The sequence below is a fragment of the Podarcis bocagei genome, assembly GCF_964188305.1.
Source record: "Podarcis bocagei genome assembly, chromosome: 2".
Lineage (NCBI taxonomy): Eukaryota > Metazoa > Chordata > Lepidosauria > Squamata > Lacertidae > Podarcis > Podarcis bocagei.
Genome location: NC_138126.1, coordinates 11,779,519 through 11,801,144, shown reverse-complemented (window position 1 = coordinate 11,801,144; position 21,626 = coordinate 11,779,519). Strand labels below are relative to the sequence as shown.

Genomic DNA, 21,626 nt, shown 5'->3' with positions numbered 1-21,626 from the left:
TCACAGATCAATGAAAAACAAGCTAAAATGGGTGACATAAAAGGAAAGGGGAATGGGAAGGGTGGAGGAAAGGAACAAGCTCAGGTACTGTAGCAAGGATCTAAGGAATATCTGTTGCCCATTCAAAATATGCTCAAGAATCGACAGACACGGCAGTGGAGAAAAAGAAAGTAAAAATTTATTGCTGAGCAATAAAGACCCAGTGGGATGTTTTCCAGAGCCTGGGCCCAGAGTCCTGGGGGCTTTGGGTTTATATACCTTGTTCCAAACAGCATTAAACATTACATATTCATATATTGTAGCAAAATCAAACCAATGAACTAGGGCGAAGCCCTTCCTATGTCCATGTAAATAAGGAACGTTAATGCATCCACACGAAACACATAGAAGTGGGCAGAAGCCCCACTCAATGCAAGGAGGTTTATTTCTGTCAAAATGTGGAGATGGAGAGGCTGTATTTGCAGAGGGCATTTGAAGCTGATACCCTGGTTCAATTTATTTTTCATTTTCTTCCCATCTAAGGCCTCCAGAGCAAGGAACTATCCTGCCTGACGTAGGTAAAGGGGTTCATTTTTCAGTCATCTATTAATCCAATGATGCATGAATTTTCACAGCTGCATGAGGTCTTGTGGGGAGAGGAAGGTTTCCTAGAATTGCAGAATTGAGGGTCATCTAGTCCCACCCGCTGCAGTGCAGAAAACCTTTGCCCCTTGTGGGACTCAAACCCACATCCCTGGGGTTAAGAGTCTCATGCTCTGCCAAATCAGACATCTCAAAAGGAAAAGAAGATTGAAGGTAAGGGAGCCCCTTTGAGGAGAAGATTATTTATTGGGACGGTTAAAAGTATTACTGTCTCTCTAAGAAGTGAGCTGCAGAGGGAATTCTGGGAAAAGGAAGGAAAATGCAAAGCAAAACAACCCATTTTTGTTCTGTTACTTCTGCTGATTTTGAGTGGAATGAATCCTCTCAAAGGGCCCTTGGAAAACTGCCCAACCTGCTCTTGGCGGGTGAATGGTTTTTATGTTGGTCACTCTGGTCTGGAGAGAAACTCCTGCTGGGCCAGAGAGGCAGATTTAGTCTCCTCAGGAGATACTGAGGTGGGCTTCATTTTCCCACAAAGAAAAGAAAGGGAGGAGGGTCTCTCCAGAGAACGAGGCTCCTGAGAACGTGTAGAGTTCGGCTCCTGAGTCAGCGTCAGAAAAAGACACACGTCCCCCTTCATAGTCCAGAGTCACCCGGATCCTCCTGGGCTTCTTCCTCAGGGACAGAGGAGAGTATTTAGGGGAGGTGCAGGCCCAGTACTCCCCTCCCAGATCCCCCACAGACTTCCCCACAGCCCAGATCCCACACGTAGGATTGAAGTTAAAATAGTACTTTCTCCTCACAGACTTCCTGGCAACCCCCACAAACCACTCTTCCCCACTTTCCACATTGATTTCCCAGAAATGTCTGCCTGCTGTGAACCCCTCACGTCCCAACACACAAAACTCGCGCCTGAATCTCTCAGGATTGTTGGGCAGGGCTTGAGGTTTGTCTCCATGTATCACGCTTTTCCCATCCTCGGACAGGATGAGCCTGGGATGGGCTGTGTCTGGATCCAGAGTGACATTTGCTGTTGGGGAGAAGAGGAGGGAAAGAGAAGAATAGGCAGAGTCAGCTGAGAGACAGAAACGGACATCCTGATAAATAAATAAAAAACACCCCAAAAACCCAGATTCCCTTTCAGATCAAGGGGATTTCTTTGCATCGCATGCTAGACTGAGACCCCTGACTCTCATCAGAATAAATATCTTCCTTTATGGTTTTTAAATCAATTTCCTTTACTTTCTTATATTCAATGTATATTGTTCCTGCCCTTCTCTAAACCCAGGCATTTTCTAAGAGGAAAAACCACCCAGGAAACCTTTTACTCATCTCTTCTGTGTTATCTAAGGGGAAAGAGAGGAGAATTGGAGGAGGCAGGAGAGGAGAGAAGCTGCTTTCCTCTGACAATCTCTGTCTGTGGGAATTGGCCTTTGGGGACATATGTTTGGGATGGGAAGAGGACCCCCCTCTTCTAACAACAACAGCAACAACAAATTATATTTGCCTACTGCCCTCCATCCATAGGTCTCAGGGTGGTTCACAGCATAAAACTACAACATAAAAACACATATAGGCCTCCCCTCACTTTCATGGGGGTCACGTTCTGGGCCTTCGTGCCCACAAGTGAAAATCGCGTTAAATGGGGAGCCTGTTTATTCCTGCTCTCCATCTCTCTCACCCACTTGGTCTCTCCTTCCTCCCAACCATCTTGGAAGTCTAGGGCTTGCCGCCAGGGAAGAGGAGTCAGGTGGCAGGGCAATTTTACAAAGGACTGCTTATTCCATGCTTCTCTTTTGGACGTAACATATACCATAAGACTACAGCAGCAGCAAGAATACTTATCGCAAAGCATTGGAAGACGCAAGACCTACCCACCTTGGAAGAGTGGCAGATGCAAGTGATAGACTATATGGAACTGGCAGAAATGACCGGCAGAATCCGAGATCAAGGAGAGGAGCAGGTGGAAGAGGATTGGAAGAAGTTTAAAGTCTATCTACAAAAATACTGTAAAATTTATGAATGCTGAGGGCTCTGAAAACGAAATGAAGGGGTTCCTAGCGATTAAGATAAATTAGACTATAAAGGAAGGGATAAAGGTTTAAAATGAATAATGAATGATCTTGCTGAACTAATTTTTAAAGTAGAATACAAGAAGGGAAGGCGGGTGGAAGTAAGGAGAATAAGGTTTTGAAAGTTACCAATATGAAAGAGTGTTTTTTTTTAAGCTAAATTTTTCTCTTTTGCATTTTTCTTTTTTCTGTTTTTCTGTTTGGATTTCTGATATTTGTTGTCTGTTTTTTGTGATTTTTGTTGATTTTTGTTGGCTGTTAATTTTTTGGGAAAATCCTAATAAAATATTATTATATATAAAAAAAGATCTGAGTCTAACACACTAGAAAACTTTTCATGGGTTACTGTAAACCAAAAAAACAAACAAAAAAACTTGGGATATTCTGCCAAATTTGAAAAATGTGCCCAGGCAGAAATTTTAATCCTGAAAAAAGAAGACGTATCCGGGGAAAAGAGGACATGTGGCAACCATTCCTGAAAAAGGTGACATGGAAAAGCAACTCAACTCTCTCTAGGCAGAAATAAAACTCTTCCTTGCTCAGTCTGATCCTTCTGGGCAGTTTCTCTCCCCCTTCTGCAACTTCAAGTCCACCCTCTCTGCCTTTGTGGTAAAAACAGCAGGCCGAGAGTCTAGCTGTGGATGGTTCTCAACATACAGAAGAGACTCTTGACCCCCATGAAACTCTAGTCCCCACCCCTCCTGTGAATTGGGGTCTCCATGTGAAATTTATCTCTCTGGAGATTTCTGAATGACTGAACATCTGAGGAAGCAAAAAGAGAGGCTTAATGGGCTACACTGCAAAAGCTCAAAGAAAATCTTTTTACAAAACATCACCATAACATAGCATCTCTTGTTTCCTTATATCAAGCAAAAGATGAAATCATAGAACAAAGAATTGCAAAAACGACAACTGTAGGCCTAAGGAATTAAAACAACTAACGTGTTTAGCTGTGATTCCTGCATTGCAGGGGGCTGGACTAGATGATCCTTGGGATCCTCTCAAACTCTACTATTCCATGATTCCATGGGAATATCAGAAATAGTAAACCATTCTAGAAAATGGCAAAATAAATCATTCAAAATCCACGAACGAATTGGGGCTCTGTATTGGAGGGCTGGAGGAAGGTTTAACATCTGCCCCAAGTGAACTGGTGGGAAGAAGATGTTGAAACTGGAATTTCCAAGCATGTTGACAAACCAGATTGCAGATGAAGAAGCTGCAGAGCTTTGCCATGTAATTCCAAGGGTCTTGTGCAATGGGAAGTCCTCCCTCATGGAATAATAATAAATAATAATAATAATAATTTTATTTATATCCCACCCTCCCCAGCCGAAGCCGGACTCAGGGTGGCTAACAACTATAAAATAGTACAACATTCTAAAATCATTTTATTATAAAATTGATTCAACTCAAATTGATGGCAGCCATTAGGCCCTACGGAAAGATGTCAAGTCCCGCAGGGCCCTAGTCTCTTGTGACAGAGCATTCCACCAGATCGGGGCCATGGCCGAAAAAGCCCTGGCTCTAGTTGAGTCCAGCCTAACCTCTCTGTGGCCTGGGACCTTCAGGATGTTTTTGTTTGAAGACCGTAAGTTCCTCTGGGACATACCAGGAGAGGCGGTCCTGTAGGTACGAGGGTCCTAGGCCGTATAGGGCTTTAAAGGTTAAAACCAGCACCTTAAACCTGATCCTGTACCCCACCGGGAGCCAGTGCAGCTGGTATAGCACCGGGTGAATGTGATCTCGCAGTGAGGACCCTGTAAGGAGTCTCGCCGCAGCATTCTGCACCCGCTGGAGTTTCTGGGTCAGAGTCAAGGGCAGCCCCACGTAGAGCGAGTTACAATAATCCAGACTGGAGGTGACCGCCGCGTGGATCACAGTGGCTAGGTCAGGGCAAGAGAGGTAAGGGGCCAACTGCTTAGCTTGGCGGAGATGAAAAAATGCCGCCTTTGTTATAGCTGCAATCTGCGCCTCCATGGAAAGGGAGGTGTCGAAGATTACACCCAAACTCTTAACGGACGGTGCTGGCACTAATTGCACCCCCGCAAGAGATGGGAGTTGCCCCCCCCATCCCATATCATCCCTTCCCAGCCAAATGACCTCTCTCTTCGAAGGATTTAACTTCAACCGGCTCCCACATAACCATCCAGCCACAGCTTCCAAACATCTGATCAGTGTGTCTGGGGCTGAGTCAGGATGGCCATCCATCAACAGATAGAGTTGGGTGTCATCAGCATACTGATGGCATCCCAGCCCAAAACTCCGGACAAGGTGGGCGAGGGGGTGCATAAAGATGTTGAAAAACATCGGGGAGAGCATCGCACCCTGAGGCACTCCACACACCAAGGAGTGGTGTGATGACAATTCCCCCCCAAGCGCCACCCTCTGTCCCCGACCAGAGAGAAACGAGCGCAGCCATTGAAGGATTGTGCCCTGGATCCCCATGTCGGCAAGGCGGTGGTCCAGGAGTTCGTGATTGATCATGTCGAAAGCTGCTGACAGATCTAGAAGAATCAGCAGCCCCAACCCGCCTTGGTCCAGCTGTCTACGAAGATCATCTGTTAGGACAACCAGAGCCGTCTCGGTCCCATGACCAGCACGGAAGCCGGACTGGAATGGATCCAGAGCCGATGTTTCATCCAGAAACCCACCAAGCTGTTCAGCAACCGCTCTCTCAATCACCTTACCCAGGAATGGAAAATTCGAAACTGGGCGGTAATTGGATAGATCTAAGGGATCTAATGATGTTTTCTTTAAGAGCGGGGGCACCACTGCCTCCTTCAGTTCCCCTGGGAATGTCCTGGTGCCAAGGGACAAATTGATGATATCCCCTAGGGGGGCCCGCACCTCATCTGGACACGCTCTAATCAGCCAAGATGGGCACGGGTCAAGAGGACAGGTGGTGGGCTTTCCAGCTCGGAGGAGTCTGTCCACATCGGCTAGGGATATCCGGTCAAAGTGGTCCAATACTGGACCCGAGGACAGTCGAGGGGCCTCCAGTTCCTTTATTGTATCCAAATTGGCAGGGAGGTCATGCTGGAGCAACAGGACCTTCTCCGCAAAAAAGCTCGCAAATCCCTCACAGCTGTGTGTCAAATTGTTATTTAAATTTGGCTGTCCCTTGAGGGACGTTAAAGACCTAATTATACTAACTAATTGAGCTGGGCGAGAGCTAGCGGATGCAATCGAGGCCGAGAAGTAAAACTTCTTAGCGGCCTTCACTGCCATCTCGTAGGTTTTCATAAAAACCCTATAAGATGTTCTTGAGGCTCCGTCATGGGCACCCTGCCATACTCGCTCTAGCCATCTGAGGTCCCACTTCATTTTCTGGAGCTCCTCGATAAACCAGGGAGCCCGGTTTCTGCGGGGTCGCAGAGGGCGCTTAGGTGCGATCTCATCGATGGCTGCCAGGAGCTGGGTATTCCAGCCCTCAACAAGCTCAGGCAATGAGTCGCCAGGGGGAGCAAGGTCCCGCAAGGCTTGGCGGAATCTATCAGGGTCCATCAGCCTCCGTGGGCGAGCCCAAATTGGCTCGCCACCTAAGCAGGGTGTCAGGGAACTGCCATCGGAGGAACAGGTGGGGAGAGGGCTCACGGAGGCTGGGAGGGAATCAGCAGCGAAAGCAGGGACCAGCAGGGGGAGAGATGGGTCTCTGGAGGAAGGTCTCATGAATGCGGAGAGAGACGCAGCAGCTAAAGCAGGAACTAGCAGGGAAGAGGGAGGGCTCAGGGACACGTCCAGCGAGAACAGCGGGGAGGTGTCAGAAGCTCCCATAGGGAGACCCATTCCTCGCCGGAAGCTGTCACGTCGTGAGTCCAGAAGACGTGTTTCCGTTAAAGAGCTTCTTTGCTGGAAGCGCTTCCGAAAACAACCACTGTCGGAATCTGCAAGTGACTAGGGCAGACATGTCTGAGGAGCTCTGTCACACACAGAGGTTTGTGGAGTTGCACAAACTCTGAGGGATCACGATTTTACGCACAAGCAGCTAATCATCCCATCACACAGGGTAGGGGTGGAAAGTCAATCCTGGCTTTCAGAGCGTAGCGATCAGACCATGGCACCTTCATTGAAGGAGACATGATCACATCTATACCTACGTCAAAGATCAAATCCAGCGTGTGGCCTGCTTGATGTGTGGGGCCAGAAATAAATTGGGAGAGCCCTAGTGTCGCCATGGAAGACACCAGGTCCAGAGCCTGTGAGGAGGGAGCGGCATCAGCATGGATGTTGAAGTCCCCCAATACCAATAGGTTAGGGAACTCCAAGGCCCAGCCGGCCACCGCCTCCAGCAGGCCTGACAGGGTGGCTGCTGGTGCGCTAGGTGGCCGGTACACCAGCCAGACAGCCAAGCTCACCACGGAGCCCCACACTAGGCCAAATCATTCAATGACGGGGATCAATGGGGATGGTAGAGCCCTGAAAGAACAATCTTCCCGGATTAAGAATGCCACCCCTCCCCCCTGGCCCACAGTCCGCGACTGGTGGAGGACAGAGAAACCCGGGGGCACCATCTCTGGGGCCGATCTCATAAGAACTGTGGGAACTCTGAGGATACTGGGATGGCTGAAGCACGAGAAATGGCTGGTGAGGTTGAAACTCTGAGGAAGAGGCGGCTCAGGCCTTGCTCTGCTGCTGGGAGACCAGCCTGGCAGGAGGTGGAGGAGGGACTGGGTGCTTGCGGGTGCCCCTTTTAACACACTTCACGAGGGAGAAATGCAAGCAAATCAAGAGAAGCCCCAAAAGAACCTCTCCAGATTGTGTGGAGGGAAAACAAAATGCAAGGGAGATTCCTTATACATGAGAACTGGACAAGATGGACATTGGAATGACCCTGCAGGATCCTCCTTAAAGGCTTTTGTAAGATATTGTAAGGCTCTGAGGCTTTTCCCTACAAACAAACAGTATATAGATTTTAGGGGGAAAAGCAAAATCTATAAAATCGAGGGTGTACCCAGGATACTAGTGTATAGGCAGGAATGGAACTCGGACTGGTGAGCAGGTTCTTTGCAGGGACAAGTTCTGCCCCCAATCCAGGCCTTCAAACCCTCTCCCAGTTCATTCATGGGACATAGAAAGAACCCAAACACTACTAGAAGACTGTTTCCCAGAGTGACGCCATTGATGGGGGTCCCAAAGTCTGCAGAACGGACGGTTTAACAGGCATGAAATATCATCCCTCCTGTCAAATTGTTCCTCCCCTGGAAATTTACCTTTCTGTATCTGCTTTCTGTATAACACAGCATCTGAGGAAGCAAAAAGATACAAAGTGTAAGGGCAACATTCTTCCACCTGAAATAAATCTCCACACAAAAGTAACACTTCATAATGTAGCATCCTTGAATTGACTCCATTCAGAGCAGGAAAACCTCCAAAAGGACAACCCCAGATTGTGTAGACTGGTAACCAAAAGGAAAAGGAGGTTCCGTATAATTGAAAACAGATACACTCTTGTTCAGACTTTCTTTACAGGATCCAGACTCACAATATACATGGGCCATTCTGGGGGACAGGAAATGAAGGCTGGGGCACCAAGAAGGAAGGTATCCTGGGGTTACTCAATTCCATGCAGTAAGAGCCTGGCATGTTCAGTTCTGAAGAAATAATAGAATTCCCAGTGTGAAATCCTGCCAGCCAATTTTCATTACCTTTCCATTGTTTCATTGCATCCTCCACAAGGTGATTTAGATCACAGGATATCAAAATCCTGTTCCTCAGCTCTGGAGGGAAAGCCAGTGGCTTCTCTGGACTCTCTCTTTTCTCATACCTGGTGAAAAGAAAAACAATGTCATCCCATTCAAATCCACAATTTCTGTTAAAGGAAAAGAAAGGAATGGAGAGGAAGTCAGCTGGAAGAAGCCTAGAGGGACAGGCAGGCGCTGAGTGGGGAGTTTCTTCCTCACTACGGACTCCTCAGCCAGACCCCCAAGGGCCAAAACAGCAACCCCAGGCGTCTGGGTCTTCCCACTGGTGTCAATTCAAAGAAGCAGCAGAATCATATGGTATCAAGGGGCAGGAATTGTCTGAGGGTGATGAGAGTGCAGCACACATTTCCTTTCTCTAGATGTCCCCAGAGAAGCGGTGAGGAAGAAAAAGAGATTCACTTCTGTTGGGAAACAAGAAATGTTCCTTTAAACCTCTACTCTGAACCTGAGTGACACCTTGAATTGAAATACTGCAGCCGGAATATGGTGAAGAAAATAGCCAATTCCTGCTCCTTGGTGAGAAATCGCCCCCTCCCAAAGGGCTCTATGGGGCAGGAGTTTGCTTGGGACAGGGTGGGGGCAGAGTGACTATACTGGTCAGTCTAGAAGGAAACAACGAAGGCAGACATGTCCAACTCCCAAGAGACTGCGATCTACTCACAGTATGAAAAGACCGATTGTGATCACTATCACAGCGATCCCACCACTGTCATAGTGGTGGGAATATATGCTCCGAACAGTAAAAAAGATGATTTTTTTAGAAACTTGGAAGAGAGATTATGGGACTATGTGGATGAAAATATTGTGATTATGGGAGATTTAAATGGTGTGACATCGATCAAAATGGATAGAACGCAAAGAGAAAGAATGTCAAGTTCAGGTAGATTACCACTTTCTTTTTTCCATTTAACTGAGAACTTTAACCTATATGACGCCTGGAGAACAAAAAACCCAAGTGTAAAAGACATAACCCATTACTCGGAGGCGAAAAAATCTGGGGAACGAATTGATGCAATATTTATAATTTAAAAAGATCAGGCAGGATTTTTGCCAGCCAGACAAATAAAGGACAATACTAGAATAATTATAGATCTATTAGAATACGCCGACATGAATCCAAGTAAAAAAATCTCAATGTTACTGGTAGATGCCGAAAAGGCATTTGGCAGTGTCTCATGGAAATTTATGATTAAAACCTGTGAAAGTTTAAAACTAGGAAAAAGAATTATGAATGGAATTCAAGCAATTTATAAAAACAAAGAGCTAAATTAATCAAACAATGAAATCACAGAAGAATTTGACATTGAGAGAGGGACACGACAGGAATGCCCTTTATCTCCACTTCTATTTATAACAATATTGGGAACTCTACTAATAGCTTTAAGGAAGGATGAAGAAATAAAAGGTATAAGTTTTGACACACAGTTTCATAAAGTAAGAACGTTTGCAGATGACGTGATTATAACAACCGAAACACCAAAAAGAAAGTATTAAAAAAGCACTAGAAAGAATGAAAGAATTTGGCAATGTATCAGGATTTAAATTGAACAAAGACATATTGAAATTAATAACAAAAAATATGGGTATGAAAGAAAAAAAGGAATTAGAGGAAACAACAGGATTAAAAATAGAAAATAAAGTGAACTATCTAGGGATATGGATTACAAATAAAAATGCAAATTTATTCAAAGATAATTATGTTAAAAAATGGAAAGAAATTAAAGGAAATATGGATAAATGGGAAAAATTAAAACTATCACTAGGAGGAAGAATATCTATGATTAAAATGGTGATACTTCCAAAAAAATCATTTTTATTCCAGAGGGTTCCAATTATAATAGGAACCAAATACTTTATAAGCTGGCAACGAGATCTTGCAGATTTTATATGGCAGGGGGGAAAAGCAATAATAAAATCAGAAGTAATGACGGGCCCAAAAGAAAGCAGAGGATTCTCAGTGCCAAATTTTAAAAAGTACTTTGAAGCAGCATGTTGGTGTTGGATAAAAAAATGGATATTACTAAAAGATAATGAGGTCCTGACGTTAGAAGGTTGGGACAAAATATATGGCTGGCATGGTTACTTATTATACGGTAAAAAAGAATATCACAAAAGATTTACAAATCATCTAGTAAGAAAGGCCCTTTTTGATGTTTGGGAAAGAACAAAAGAAAAAATTATTGAGAAAACTCCATAGTGGGTTTCCCCTATAGAGGCAACCACAACATTAAAGAGTAATGTAAAAGAGATTTGGCCAACATATAGAGACCTACTAGAAGATATAGACGGAAACATCAAATTAAAAACCTATGAAGAATTACAAACATTTGGAATAAATTGGCTACAATACTACCAATTGAAAGTAACATACGAAAGGGATATAAAAATGAGGGGATTTGAAAAGTAAACTTCAAAATTTGAAAAAGAAGTATTGCAAAGTGACCAAAAAATACTTGCAAATATGTAGATTATTAGGGGAAGTTTCCTTAGAACAAGAGACTAAAGGGGAAAATATGTTAAAATGGGAGCACGATTTGGACTATGAGATTGATTTAGAAAGTTGGAAAACCTTTTGGGAGAAAAATATAAACTTTACAGCATGTGTTCTATTAAGGGAGAATTATAGGAAAATACATCACAGATGGTACCTAACCCCAGATAGACTGTCAAAAATGAATAAAACGAACAACAAATAATGCTGGAGATGTAACAGGACAAAAGGCACGTTATACCACATGTGGTGGACTTGCCCAAAGATCTTTTGGGACATGATCCACAACGAGATAAAAAAATTGATAAAGACGTCACATAATAAAAAGGCAGAGGCATATCCACTAGGAATTTTGGATAAAGATATCCCAAAGGATAAAACTAATATATTCTTATACGTGACAACAGCGGCAAGAATTTTGATTGCCAACTATTGGAAAGAGAATAACATTCCAACAGAAAGAGAATGGTTGGGGAAACTCGGCGAGTACTTGGAGCTAGCAAAATTGACAGATCTAATAAGGAGAAAACCCAAAATTATGGTCATGAAACAGTGGGAGTGTCTAAATGATTACTTACAAAACCAAGGCTCGGCTAACAAAATCTGGCTGTGTTTAGAATAATCTTGTGAGTAACATAAAAAAATATAAAGTGAGATATTAAGGAGGCCTAAAAGAAAAACATGAAGAACAGAGGCTATGGTGAATGGATTATAAAAAACGCGCAGGGCAAACGGTGGAAGTCTTTTAAAAATATTTTAATTAAGTTAGATATGGATAAGATGGAATTATATAATTGAACGTAAATACAGATTTGTGTATAGTGAATACTTATCTATTTTTAAAATCTTCATTCTTGACTTTCTTTTTCTTTTCTTTTTCTCTTATATTTCATCTTTCATTTTTTCTTTTTTTGAGAACATTGCTTTACAGATGTGTAAATAACTATATGCATGTGAAGAGATAAAATATTTGTATTCTTTATATTTTCTAACTTTCCTTTGGTTACATGTATTTTCTTTATTTCTTTGTATATTTTTTTCTAAAATAAAAAAAAGACCGACTGTGATGTGATCTACCCATTGTCATTGCCAGTTGTTGAGTTTTTAGGGGGGGAGGGTTGGCCAAAGTTGTTGACCTTTTGGGGGGATCTAAAAGGAATACTAAAAGGATCGCGATCGACCTGTTGGACACGCCTGAACTAAGGCAATAGTTGCTCCCAGGAATGTAACTTGGCCTTGTTATGTGTGCCAGTAAAACAGCCTTCTCTTAGTGACACTTGAGTAAATTCAGAATATTTGTTTCTGGAGTTTGGGGATCTCTTGCTTTGATATATTAGATAACCTCTGTTCTAGAATCAGATGTTTGCAGACGTTGAGACAGAACTTCCACAGGTGCACAAACAAATCAAATGATTCATTCAAAGGACATTCAGACCAACACAAAACAAATTATACACATGGCAAAAGTAAAACCAAACCTCGCAAAGGAAATGGCATTAATTCATTGGGGAGAATTGGGGGGCTACAAGTTCCAAAGAGGGGGCCCTGCTTTTACCTGTGAGGTGCTGCAGGGAGTGAGTCCCACAGTCTCCCCCCTGCAGCCCCTGGAGGGCCATGTCTGAGGTTCTGGCATCTCAGCTTCAAAGAGTGATGCTAATGGAAATGAGCCAGATCCACTTACCTCTGCAAGGTCCTTCTCACATCCTAGAGGGGAAAAGAGAAGGGAATTCACTGCACACCACAGACCACACTAGGAAGACCCCCTCAGACCCTGGCCCTCGGAAGTCAGTCTGCCTGGCACATGCCAAGGTTTTGGGGAGGGATGGCGGAATCAGCCAGTTTTGGTTTCTCACAGTTTTTATTTTTCCAGTCTGAAATTATGAATTTTTCCAATATCAAGTTCTCCACATTTCCACATCAGTTTGCAATTATTGTTTAAAATCCTTATGAAAATCCCCCAGCATTTAAGGGAATCTCGCATTTATGGATTCAATAGAAGATTTCAACCCATCTCATGTCTTAGATTATAATTTATTAAATCCAGTTTGCACTGCGCAATTCAGACGTAAGTAAGCCTACAGGATAATCCTACCAGGGAACTGTCCCAAATTGTCTTTCATAGAAGTCCCCAATTCTCAAATTCTACTTTCCAACTGGAAATTTTAAAAGCACCCGCAGCATAAAATGCCTCCAAAATGGTAATAAAACAGCTCAGTGTTTCTTTGCGCTCCTCCACACTTCTGCTTTTCCTGTGCCCAGAAAACATGGGTCCAAATGGTTTTGCCTTTGCCCTGCCGCTTTCCCTCAGGAGAAACCTGCTCCTTGGTGCAACATCAAAACAAATGTCAATGCAGAGAAAACCTGGCTGATGTTTGCTCTAATTCAGCAGTAAACAGTGGGTTTTCCTGGAGGAAAGGGGTGGGACAAGCAGCAGTCTGGATGAGTCCCTCTGTTTTGCTCTTGGGCTGATCTGTATCCATTGTGAAGGGGATCAACCCAGAAGTTGTGGAGGGAACGGGAAGAGAAGCTTGGTCAAGAGACTGGCTTATGTCAGAAGGAGGCCAGAATGCATCCTTAGCGAAGCCCAGCACAGGGCAGGAAGGCAGCATTGCCAAGATGGAAGGTATTCGGTGACAAATCATCAGCAAAGAGCAGAAGATCACCTCCCGTTCCATCAAGAACACGGAAGAATCTCTACTCTGCATTCAGGTGAGTTAAGCATCCCAGGTCTCTTCCTGTCCGTTACAAACCTGACTAGAGGCTCCATTGACTCAGCCCCTGCACTCTTTGCATACATGAAAGGGGCAGCCTTTTCCTGGAGCCTTGGGCTGTTCCTGCCACCATCTTACCTGCAGGAGTTCACTCGCTGGCTGCTGACTTTTCTCCTCCATCTCCTGGATGATCCTCTCAAGAGAGGAGAGTTTCCTGGAGAGTCTGGCCAGCTGCTCATCCCTTCTCCCTGCAATCTCCTTCTCCACCTCTTCCACATCATTCAGCAGACGTTTTTCTTGTTCTTCCAGGAACTGGCGCAGTTCTCTGAACTTCTCCACAGCCTTCAGCCTCTCCATTTCTGTTAATTTCTGCAAGAAAAGAGGAGGTCTGAGTGTGGAAGGTGCTCAGCCTTCAAAACATCAGGAAGAGCATGATGGGAATTTCACAGGGAGGACACTTCTGATTTTTCAGAGACATGAAACCTCCAGTGGCTAAAGAAGTATGAATGAATGAATCATAGAATCATAGAATCATATGATTCTGTTTTATCATATGATAAAACAGAATGAATTTATTAATACGGTCGCAGACCAGTGTCAACACACACAATATCACAGATCATAAAAAATATCAGAAATACAAAGGACAATATGAATATAACAAGGATTTAAATATAAAAATTAAAATTAATTATTAGCGTGCCCCCTGTAATTAACATTTAGGGGTTTGGTCATTATGGGATACCACTTGCTTCCTGCGATTGATTGCAGACGCACAGAATTTAGCTACATTTAATGTAGTTTTGGGATTCTTGTCCTCTAGCAGTAATTTTAAACTATGGTGTTCCGATTCTTTCCTGGACTTTTGCAAAACAGGTGTAATAAAAGTCAAACGTATATCCACATAAAGACGACAACGTAATAGTACATGTGAAGCAGTTTCAACTTCCAACGAGCCACAAGGGCAAACCCGTGCTGTATATGGTTTACCCTCAAATCTGCCCTGAAGTAAGGCAGAAGGGAGAACGTTAAATCTGGCGAGGGTAAAAGACCGTCTGTATTTGGGTACCTGAAGACCTGACAGATAGTTAGCTGGAGAGAAACCTCTCCCATGGTCCCTTATTGCTGGATGTTTGATCATTTCGCTCATGTGGCATTGTAATTCTACGTCCCAGATACGCTGGCGAATTGTGGTCCTAGCTTTCTCGAAGCCTGTCGCTATCAGGGACTGCTGTGGGATCCCCAAGCCTTTAAGCTTTTCCAGCAGTGTAGCTTTCCATTTGGATTGGTAGGTATCTAATAGGGTTAAAGGTGCCAGCCCAACCGGGAAGAAAATAAGCTTTAGCCAATAATGGATCTTCAATATCCATATCCGAGTACTGATAGGAATTTGCCCAACCTCCAAACGGACCGCTATGTTAGATACGCAAGAGGGGATCCCCAGCAGGCAGCGGAAAAACTTAGTTTGGAATGCCTCTAGGAGAGTAAGGTTTTTAAAGCTGCAGATCTGGGATCCATATAACAATTGTGATAGTATTTTGGCAGGAAAGACCTGGGAGGCTGCCGGTATGTGTTGGCCCCCTTCCCCATAGAAGAATCTTATTAACGCTTTGGTAGATCTTTCTGCATTTGCAATAGTATTGTTAATCTGAAAGCACCAGGAGCCCCTTTCCTGGAAGGTTACACCCAGGTATTTAAAGGTTGCTACCTGTTCTATTGAGCGATTGTCTATTCTCCATTTGTGCCTCCTCCTTTTTTTAGAGAACACCATGACTTTGGATTTGTTGTAGTTAATTGTTAGTTGTTCGATGCTGCAGTATTTGGTAAGAGATCTCAAAAGTTTTCTTAATCCAACACAAGAAAAAGAAATTAAAACTGTGTCATCCGCATATAAAAGGACCGGGCGGGGCGTACCAGCCAATTTGGGGGGATGGGCATTTTCTTTCTCCATATTTCCTACTAGCGAGTTGATATAGAAGTTAAATAAAGTAGGCACAAGGACACACCCTTGCCTGACCCCCTGATGGATTTGGATTTCCTTGGATAGGTGGCCCTGTCGGTCACACCTTACCCGGATCCGTGTATTTTCATATAGACTGTGGATGAGATACAGTAGGCGTTTGTTTATATTTGCGGCGCTTAGCTTTCCCCAAAGCCTGTCCCTCGGTATTAAATCAAAAGCAGATTTGAAATCTATAAAGGCCACGTATAGGGAACCTCCTTTTCTTGATGTATATTTCTCCGCAAGATGTTGGAGAACAAGGCCCTGGTCTAAGGTTGACCGATTTGCCCTAAAACCAGCCTGTGCTTCTGAAAGAATGTGGTCTTGTTCCAGCCAGTCCACTAATTTGTCGCATAGGTGGGCAGCGTACAATTTGCTAATAATACTTAGGAGGCTGATTGGCCTGTAATTAGCCGGATCTGATTGGCTCCCTTTCTTGAATAAAGGGATGATGATTGCTAATCCCCAGTCCTCAGGGATAGTGGCCGATTGATCTATGCTGGTAAATAGGGCAGCTAGCACAGGGGCCCACCATTCAACATTAGCCTTAAGGAGTTCCGGTGTAATGTTGTCTACACCGGGTGCTTTTCCAGGTTTAAGGGATTGGATGAGCCTATAGATCTCTTCAGTTGCTACTGGGGGCCATTCGGCACCAATGCTAAAGAAGTAAACCTTTATTTTGAGGGGAAGCCCTCTGAATAGCTGTTTCTGTTGACTTCTACTTCCCAGAGAGGTGCAGCCTAAAGCAAGGAGCTTTTTTTCTAACCACGGATATTCCCTGCATGTTTTGGGGCATGGCATAACCAGAGTTCAAAGTTGTTCAGAGAACATTCATGGACATAAAACACCCCTCAGTTTAGACTGGGGCCATTTAGGTGTAGGAAGGCAGCAGAAACAGGAGGAGGAGGAGGACAAAGGGCAGAGTTCATCCCCATTGCTCCCCTGTTTTCTTTAAAGGTTCAAAATGGCCCGAGTTTCCTAAAAATGAACAAGAGCAACATTTAGAAAGATAATTCTGTAGTAATATTTATGGTAAATCAGGATCTGGATTGAATTGCTTCCACTCTCTCAGCTCACAAGTCCTCAGGCGTCTCCTTGACTGCTATTCACAAAATAAATGACAAGGGGGGGGGGAATTCTATTTAGTGGCACTCAAAGGTAAACTTACCTAATTTGCTATTGCTGAAAAAATATGGAGACCAAAACAGAGCAATCCTTTGAAATTCACACCTCTGAATTTTTCAAGGTTGACGAAGCCAGGTAATGTTCACAAAATATGTATGTATGAGGGTAAAGTACAGATCAGAATATTTATACAAGGAGGTAGCTATTCTAACATCTTATTCATTTTCAGAATAATAGATTAATAAACAGACTGATATGGAGAAATGAGAAATGGGGAGAAGCTCAAATGGGCAGATTTCCCCATCCCTTCTGAGTCCTGACTTGATTCTTCAAGTGCTTGTTCCCTCCCTAATAATAAAAGCAGCGCTTACCAGGAGGTGTTTGTATTTCTTGACCAGATCTGCTTGATAGGCAATAATTTCCTCTCTCTCTTTCCTCAGAATCTCCAGGCGGCGACAGATCTCTTCCTAAAGAGAAAAGGGAAAGCTCAGGTTTGATTGAGACACACAGAGAGGAGGTGAATAGTATGCTGGCTTCTTGCGCCCAGTGGCCTTGCTATAATAGCAAAGTAGTTTACTGAAGGAAATAAAAGTCCAGAGGTTTTCATCCTTTTTGTTTCCAGGACTCCCTGGACCAGCTACCTTTTTTCTGTGCCAGCCCTGTGGGGCTCAGGGACCCAGTTAGGTCACCCCTTGCTTACAGACTTCTACCGAGTCTTTGCAGATGCTACTCAGGGATATCAAGGGAGATCCCTTTGTCCCCCTGGAAGAGAGAAAGGCTTCAATGTCGGTACACCTTTCAACCAATGTCAGCGACTGGGCTCAATAACCGGTTCTGCCCCGACTGGGCTAGGCGACTGGAGCACTTTCAGAGACCCTCCAATCACAAACTAAAGAACTACTGGCTTGCATGAGTGTTACAGCACCCACTCGGCCATCTAGTCACTACATAGGTCAGTCAGGAGCGGAAGAGTAGAAGAGCAGTTTCTGCCCCCTCTTTTCTCAAAACATCAGATCAGGAGATTCTTGCAATCGGATGGGGTGCAAATATCAACATTCAACTCCCTCCTCCCAGCTATCCCAGGAGTTTTCAGGCTTTCCTTTGGCTGCTTTTTACATAATAAACAACCACCAATTCATGCCATGCCTACTTTGGACCTGAGAAGTAAAAAGAAGAAGAAGCTATTTCTCCCCCTCCAGATCCAGGGATCTCCTACCTTGTATTCCTCAGAAGCCTCTTCCAGAGGAATCACCTTGTGATTTTTATGTTCCTTTGATTTGTCACACACCAGGCAGATGGGGGCTTCATGGACTTTGCAGAAGAACTTCAGGGGCTGCTGGTGATCCTCACAGACTCCTCCTTTCCCTCCTTCCTCCTTTCCCCCCTGGACGGGACGTCCAGAAGCAGCCATGGCTCCCTCAAGTGAGTTAAGTTTCACTTTCTCTGTTTTCAGCCACTGGGCGTTTCCTTTCCTGGAAATGACTCAAACTCAGTGACCACGTGATCTTTATTATTTTTTTTAATGTCTCCAGCTCTTTGCAGTTGCTGAATATTTTCTCAAGTAGCAGCAAATGCTGCTTCCCCATTTTGATAGCTTCCCATGCTTTTCATTACACACCCACACAAACCTATTAAGTTGTGGTATTTGTGATAGGAATTTTATGGTTTTAGATATATAGTAATGTTCATAACTGCACATACATAGATCAGTACAGGAAGGCAAACCTGGAACCATTTTGATTCCTAAACTGACCAAATCCCTTCTCTGCAAGGTTAAAAATGGAAAAGCCTCCCCATTGTCTCTTCCTTTAATCTGTGTTTGAATAAGGTGTGAGCCTGTGACCTGGCCCAGGAAATAAGTATTTTAGCATTACAAAAGAATGGCCAGGCTCCCCAGAAAATCCAATCAAGGAACCTGCCAGACAGGAGATAAACAAGGAGAAGAGAAAAACAACATTTAAATTTCTGTGATGTAGGTGGGATGTATCTGAGGGGTGGTCTTAGGTCACACCCCTTCTGTGATGTATGCATAATGTTTCTGGGGGTGGTCCTGATCTAGAGAAGGGGAATTTCAAAAGTCTTTATAAGGCCTGGCAGGCCATTGTTCTGGGTCCTCTTCCTCTCCTGCGTGTGAGGGGGGTACCCTGTTGCAACAGATCAATAAAGATCAAGCTTACTAGCTGCTTTGCTTCTCAATATTCTCTGGTTGGCCTCTGTTGTTTTCTCCTACCAATAGGGAACCTATGTAAGGACTCTATATGGGCTCTTGGATACCCCATAAGGGAAAAGGGCATATTTTTATTTACAACAGATGGCGACCACGCACGAAGGGACTTTTGGTTACCCGGATTCTGGGAGGAGGAAGGACTGGTTATCCAGCGCGCACCAGGCAGTTTGCCAGGAGGAATAACCAGTCTTCCATCGGTCCCAGGGTCTGGCAATAACTTGGAGTTCAGCGAGGCTAACCAGGGGAAGCAAAGCTTGATCAGGCCGGCCTTAAACAACCAGTCAAGAGATCCCGGGATCACCAGGACAGCGCTTGCGAAGTGAGTATGAGTAGGAAAAATGGGTAGTGGGGTGGGATTCTGCAAACCACAGCAAACCTATACTTCTCAAATCCTTACTTCTTTCCTCACTTTAACTCTTGAAAAAATTGCCTTCTACTCCTTTCTGTCCCCTCGATCTCAACACCAGCCTTAGCCCTTCGGAGTATGCCCAGGCAAAGGTTGTGTGTGATTTCTTCCACTTAACTCTGTATGCCAACCTATTCCTTCGGAGTTTTGCCCAGAAAGGTTGTGCAATTTCTTCTGCACTGAAAACTATAATTCCCAAAACTATAACTCCCAGGTGTAGCCGCACCTCTGCCATGGCGATCTTTGTTAGAGATGACCTGTGAGCGGAGAAAGCAAGGGCACCTGATTCCTTTCCTTCTTTGTCATTTCTGAGTCTCAATCTGGCATTGCAAGTGTGCAAGCGTTCAGTAGGGACTCTGAGTTAGATTGTAAAAGGCAGGGAGGTTGCTGTGAGTTGTAGAATAGAGATTAAGTGAGGTATCCCCAGGTTTTTCCCCTCGGAGATTTGTCCAGGTATCCCCAGGTTTTTTCCCTCGGATCCCCAGGTTTTTCCCTCGGAGATTTGTCCAGGTATTCCCAGGTTTTTTCCCTTGGATCCCCAAGTTTTCCCATCGGAGATTTGTCCAGGTATCCCCAAGTTTTTTTTGTCCAGGTTTCCCCTTTTCCGGACCCTTCGGAGTTTTGCCCAGGTCCAAAACCCTTTTAATTGAAAATGGGTGCACCTCAGTCAAAAGAAAAATAGTCCCCAGACCCCTGGCGTGAAAGAAGCCCAGTTGGTGCTTACTTCCCGCCTGGACTCTGACAGTCCCCTTCAATTTGTGTTTAAGAAACGTTGTTCCTGTGTTTAAATTGTACTTAGGTAACATCCAGCAGCTGCTTATCTAAAATGTGCCATCTAAAATAAAAATGCAAGCTTGCTCCAAATTCTAAATCTAAGGAAGCCATGTTGAACCTTATCAGTCTTAAAAACAAGACAAAATGGAGAATGAAGTGTGCAAATGTTTGTTATTTGAGAGAGGCTCTAAAAGAGTTTTCCTCCCAAGTGGTAAAATCTTGTATACGTGCTACTTGTGTTCTGAAAAGGGAATTACCCCACCTCCTTCCTCTAGTTTAAGTGAGGAGGGCGATTTAAGTCTAATGGTAAATGTTTTGTTGTAACTTTTGAGTTTGCAAGTACACCTGTGTTCCAGTCTAAGTTAACCTAATGTTTCTGCTGCAAAAGCCTAGTTGAGCCAACTGCTCTCTCAAGCTAAAATGCAGTGTATGTATTTCATTAAGCATATGCCTATGAAAGTATGGTGTTCCTTCTAAGAAAAATATCTGAGTCCAGTTTTAACTTTGATCTGGTTGGACAGAAGAGTTATTGTAAGGCTCCTGATATCAGTCTCTATAAGACGTCCTGGCCTCTTTTCTTAGAAAATGCCCCCCCTTGTTTCATTCTGTCTCTTTCAGGGTTTTTTCCCTTTCTCCTTCTCATTCTGTGCCAGGTAAATTTACTCCCGAGTAAGCTTCCTTTAAAGGAAACTGCAAAGGGGGGGGCATAAATTAGGCTTACTATTCCTCTGCAAGTTCAGGAAAAATTGTTCACTCTTGTATTCCTTTTAAATCAAATCTATGGCTGTTTAAACTTTGCTTTATAAAAGATCCTCTCCCTATCTTAGGAAAAATGTTAACTTCAATCTTCTTTTAAAGATAATTTCTATAGGAATTTTCACTCTTTAGTCTAAGGAAGTAAACACTCACTCAAACTAGCTTCAAGATCTGTATAGAATTGGGTACTTTTATTTTCCTTTTCCTTAGTACATGATAGGCGCATGGTTTGTGATAGGCGCATGGCTTGTGATCTCTTCCCCAGTTGTGTCTGTGTACATAAGTATGTGTGTGTTTCTGGTAGTACAAATCTTGCTATGAACCCTGTATTTTAGGGTTGGACTAGATGACCCCAGGTCCCTTTCAACTTTCCCAATTTGTGGCTGATGAGTTGAAATCCAGCCCAGATTGCTCTTTGTTTTTAAAGGTGAGAGGTGAATGTGTGTGTTTCTGGTAGTACAAATCTTGCTATGAACCCTGTATTTTAGGGTTGGACTAGATGACCCCAGGGTCCCTTTCAACTCTCCCAATTTGTGGCTGTGTGGAAGACCATGTGTCTGCAAGCATTGGAGGGTAATTCTTAAATTCTGGTGTGGTAATGGAGTTGAAATTCAGCCTAGCTTTGCTTTTTAGTTTTAAAGGTGAGAGGTAAAAGCCATGATGTTTTGAAGCACAACTGGTAATATCAAGCATTTGAGTGATTACAGTATTTATCATTTTGTCTACTATTTTTTTTTAATCAAACTTAAAAGTCAATTCAAAGTTTAAGCACATA

At 43.8% G+C, this 21,626-nt stretch overlaps 2 protein-coding genes across 2 annotated transcripts in view; both read right to left on the bottom strand.

The window, feature by feature from the left end:
- The window catches only part of LOC308580816 (zinc finger protein RFP-like), a 99,909-nt gene that overhangs the window by 51,729 nt on the left and 26,554 nt on the right, over positions 1-21,626 (bottom strand). The window lies entirely within an intron of this gene.
- On the bottom strand, positions 157-18,105 carry LOC308581245 (zinc finger protein RFP-like). The gene is made up of 7 exons (XM_081183776.1): positions 17,905-18,105; positions 17,060-17,155; positions 13,700-13,930; positions 12,532-12,554; positions 8,303-8,421; positions 7,868-7,900; positions 157-1,612 (listed from the first exon to the last, which is right to left on the bottom strand). The coding sequence occupies exons 1-7, from the start codon at positions 18,097-18,099 to the stop codon at positions 1,083-1,085; spliced, it is 1,227 nt and encodes a 408-aa protein (XP_081039902.1). The 5' UTR covers positions 18,100-18,105; the 3' UTR covers positions 157-1,082.

Bases quoted from the DNA above. Each gene is read 5' to 3' on its own strand.
- LOC308581245 (XM_081183776.1), bottom strand. From the start codon at position 18,099: ATGGCTGCTTCTGGACGTCCCGTCCAGGGGGGAAAGGAGGAAGGAGGG. The intron at 7,901-8,302 runs GTAATGAAAATT...TTGCTTCCTCAG, and splicing joins TGCAATGAAACAATGGAAAG to ATGCTGTGTTATACAGAAAG. The intron at 1,613-7,867 runs GTAAATTTCCAG...TCTCCCCAACAG, and splicing joins CAGAAAGCAGATACAGAAAG to CAAATGTCACTCTGGATCCA.